The sequence below is a fragment of the Etheostoma spectabile genome, chromosome 20 (genome assembly GCF_008692095.1).
Source record: "Etheostoma spectabile isolate EspeVRDwgs_2016 chromosome 20, UIUC_Espe_1.0, whole genome shotgun sequence".
In the NCBI taxonomy this organism is placed as follows: Eukaryota; Metazoa; Chordata; class Actinopteri; order Perciformes; family Percidae; genus Etheostoma; species Etheostoma spectabile.
In genome coordinates, this window is record NC_045752.1 from 14,600,614 (window position 1) to 14,604,589 (window position 3,976).

Genomic DNA, 3,976 nt, shown 5'->3' on the forward strand with positions numbered 1-3,976 from the left:
TGTTAATTTACCCCGTAGCGAGTAGTATGAAAGGGCGAAAATCCAGGAAACACAGGACTTCATTTACCAAAGCCAACCCTGGTCTTCTTTTCCTAAACTCAACCATAGCTTTCTTCTCGCAATAACACGGCAAGTGGCGCGCATGGGTACACCCGGTCTATACAGCGTAGACATACATGTGGATAGCTCAAAAAGTGTACAGATAACACGCCACTTGGCTTAAGAAAGTTGGCGTGTACATTTATGCAAAGTCATGATGCCATTAGGGTCAGCTGACTTTGTATTCCTGTACAGATAATCAAATTTGTAGTTTTTTAAACTATAAAAATTGTGTATACATTTTTTTGTTCCTGCTCTGACTTCACTGTTTGAACTCATTGTGATGTGATGTGTGTAAATCTGAATATCTCTGTTACAGTATTAGGTTGTGTTGTCTGTAGTGGGTGGAAAAACATTTTATTTATAATATGGCAGTCAGAGAAAGGGCTTCTATCATTTACAACAAAACACTGCTTCTTCTCAACTAAACTCAAATTACTGTTTGGATATGAATCTAATGGAAATTGTTACCTCACCCTTTTCATTTTTAATTAATTCTGGTTAGTGATGTGAATGCGGTAAAGGGTCATAGTTTAGTGCGACGTCTCCTGGCAGCAGTTTTAAAAGATTGTGGGACATAAATATGTCCCACACACAAACACATACACATATGTGTGTGTATATATATATATATATATAGTGTGTGTGTGTTTGTGAACAGGAGCGACAAAAGGTCATGAGGAAAGAGGAGATGGGGACATTGTTTTTTTATTTATTGTTGGTGTGTTAAGGAATTTATTTACTAAGCAATGTTAATGACGATAGAGTAATTCATAGTAATGATACAACATGTCTCTTGTACTCTGCACTGTCTACGGATTTTCTGTCAATTCCAATAAATGCAATAGAAGACTAGTTGTGTCTGTTTTGAGCACATGCACCAAACATGTAACCTTGTGCGCGCGCGCGCGCGTGTGTGTGTGTGTGTGTGTGTGTGTGTTTGTGTGTGTGTGTGTGTGTGTGTGTGTGTGTGTGTGACAGAGAGAAAGAGAGCGAGACAGCTCTTCTGCAAATGTACCTTCTTTGTGTGTGTGTGTGTGTGTGTGTGTGTGTGTGTCAGTGTGTAACTGTGCAGTCATGCTGCAGTATATCAGTGTAACCTCTCTAATCTCTCCCGTCCAGCATCGCCACTGCTGCTTCTGGACAGCTTCACTCCACACCACAGTAACCAACCAACACACACACACACACACACACACACACACAAAGGCCCACAGATATATTAATTATGATATGATAATGCTGTTACCCATGTTGATATGTATAACATAAAGAACAAATGTTTTTTGTTTTGTTTTTTACATTCCCTTAAGTCTAGATTCTGCTGGTGGTCATGTCTGTCTTCCAGACTAGCATTAAGGCTTTTTCTTATCCTTTTACAGTAATTGTCTGTGAAACTTGGAGTGTACATGATACAATAATAGCACAGTTTCTTACAATCAGGCTTAAGTAATTTAATCATTTTTACATTCAAATAAAAAGCTCATACACCATTAGTTTCTAAGTAGCAGTTAAACAAAGTGCCCTTATATGTTTCCGTGCTGTGCCAATAAGGATTTTAAATGTGAAGGTGTCAGTCAGTGTTGACCCCACGTGACCTGGCCGGCTCCAGCTCTGCTGGACTCAGTGCTAAAAAAAAGAAGAGGTTTGGCCCCGGAACGTCTGGGACACGTCAGTTGTCACATGCTTGAACTAATCAACAAGTTAGTTGTGTAACAAGCTAGACATTTTGTACAGTATTCGGTAAATGAAAAATGTTGACATTGACACTGGCTTCATTACAAATAAGATTAAAAGTATGTACAAAAATGTACAAAAGACACTGATCTCAAGCATGTATCTACCTCGACAGAAGTATTTTCAGTGGTTCATCACTTTTTGTATTACACAAAAAGTTTGGAAATTCCTGAAAAATCCAATTATTCAAGGTTATCCATAGAGTGTTATTTTGTTAGGATGAAGACACCATCAAGTAAACTTTCTATTACAACCTTAAAGGTCTCATATTATGCTCATTTTCAGTTTCATAATTGTATTTAATTTTCAAAAAACACCATATTTTTGTTGTATAGCCCATTGCTGCAGCTCCTCTTTTCACCCTGTGTGTTGAGCTCTCTGTTTTAGCTACAGAGTGAGCCATCACACTTCTATCCTATCTTTGGTGGGAGTCGTACAGGTGCAGTAGCTAGGTACTGCACTACTAGCTAGCGGTTAGCCACCTCGTTCTCAATGGCACTGCTATAACAAACACGAGTTTGCCCTGATCTACAAAAGAAATAATATAGAACTATTTACATGTCCCTCGTCTGAAGGTAAGAAGTAAGAAGTCTCCCGGCTAATCCTGCCTTGTACTGACTAAAGTTGGAGCTAAAGTGGTTAGCACACGCTGAATGTTTCGGCCGGTGACGTAGACGGCCCTGCCGAGCTCGACTGAAGGCAGGATACATTCAGAAACCCAAATCTCACTGGAAACAGCATGGTTGTTATTTTCCCCAAGTTTGTGTGCGTGTGGAAGCACCAGAGACACAAAATAACACCCCAATTTTTTGTTTGTTTTTTATAATATGGGCACTTTAAACTGTGTTACACCTACATAGTGACAGTGAAAATGTGCAGGTGCATGAGTCCTCTTAAGTATAACTGTACATTCAAGGCTGTTTAGAAAATTCCTCCCACAGGACTCAAATGATTTTACTGTCACACCTCTGACTTAACCTTTTCAACACTAAAAACAGAAGCACCTCCATCATATCAGAGGCGGACGGTGTTTATGGACCATATCAGATTTGTAATAAAAACCAATATCAGCTCAGTATCACGATCTACTCCCACTATAACAATAATAAAAGTGTCCAGATTTTATTATTTCCCATCATGCACTCCTCCTCACCCTCTTTCCCTCTTCTCATATTTACTGAAAGGCGACTCCCCAGCCTTCCCCTCCTCCCTCACTGACACACACACTCATATTTGTATTTCCTACCCTTGCACACTCACACTTTGACATTAACACATTTCAACCACTCTCCTGCAAAGACACCACTTCTGACTCTGCTTATTATCTTAAATACCAAACACACACATGCACACACACATGCCAACCACACACTACTGTGTGTGTGTTTTTGGCCAATGGTTTTCCAATGAAGCGTTTCTTTGGGCTGGTGTTGGAGCGACTGGTGTTTGTGTCTAAGAACCTCAAACTGAGTCAATGCAGAAAACAGAAGAAGAAGAAGCTCCAAACCAGGAAAACCAAACCATTGGTGAGTGAGAGACACCATAGCTTTACTTTATTTTGTATCAAATACATTTATATATATCACTAAAGGAGTGGAACTGGCATTAGTTTTTTTTTTCTTATGAACTTTTACCAACACAATTGGTCAAATTAACATTACAGTGACAGGCGGTGTATGGTAGGAAAGCACAGCTTTCAGAGGGCTTTACTGTTGTCTAGTGTCAGGCTGAGGCAGAGGGAGCAGGGCGGGGGTTTCAGTTCAGAGGATGTATGCCAGCCACTGTGCCGTCCTGCCAACCCCCTTAAAATGCAGACACTGTGTTTACATGCTCTGGACTAACTAATAACACGAGTATTGGTGTGTTTTTTGTTGTCGCAGCAGACACACTGTTTGTCACTCTTGCCTGCCTAGAGTCTCACTCTCTCTCTGACTATTTCTCTCTCTATCTCTCATGCCTAAAATAGCCAGCAGCAGGGGCAATTTAGAATCCACAACTCAATCTGCCTCTGCATGTGTCTATGTGTGTGTATGTGTGTTTGTGTGTGTGTGATGTTTTGTGGGTCTCGTTCGCTGATAGGCATGAAGAAATTGTCCTCATTGTGAGTTCATTATGCTCAAATGTTCAATGATCAGAACTA

General features: G+C 40.2%; 1 protein-coding gene across 1 annotated transcript in view; it reads left to right on the forward strand.

Annotated features, from left to right (window-relative positions):
* The first annotated feature begins 3,092 nt into the window (after window positions 1–3,092).
* The window catches only part of LOC116669624 (apoptosis-stimulating of p53 protein 1-like), a 41,531-nt gene continuing 40,647 nt past the window's right edge, over window positions 3,093–3,976 (forward strand). Inside the window, 1 exon segment of the mRNA XM_032499549.1 lies at window positions 3,093–3,362. Within this exon segment, the coding sequence (XP_032355440.1) occupies window positions 3,243–3,362 (120 nt within the window). The 5' untranslated portion in view covers window positions 3,093–3,242.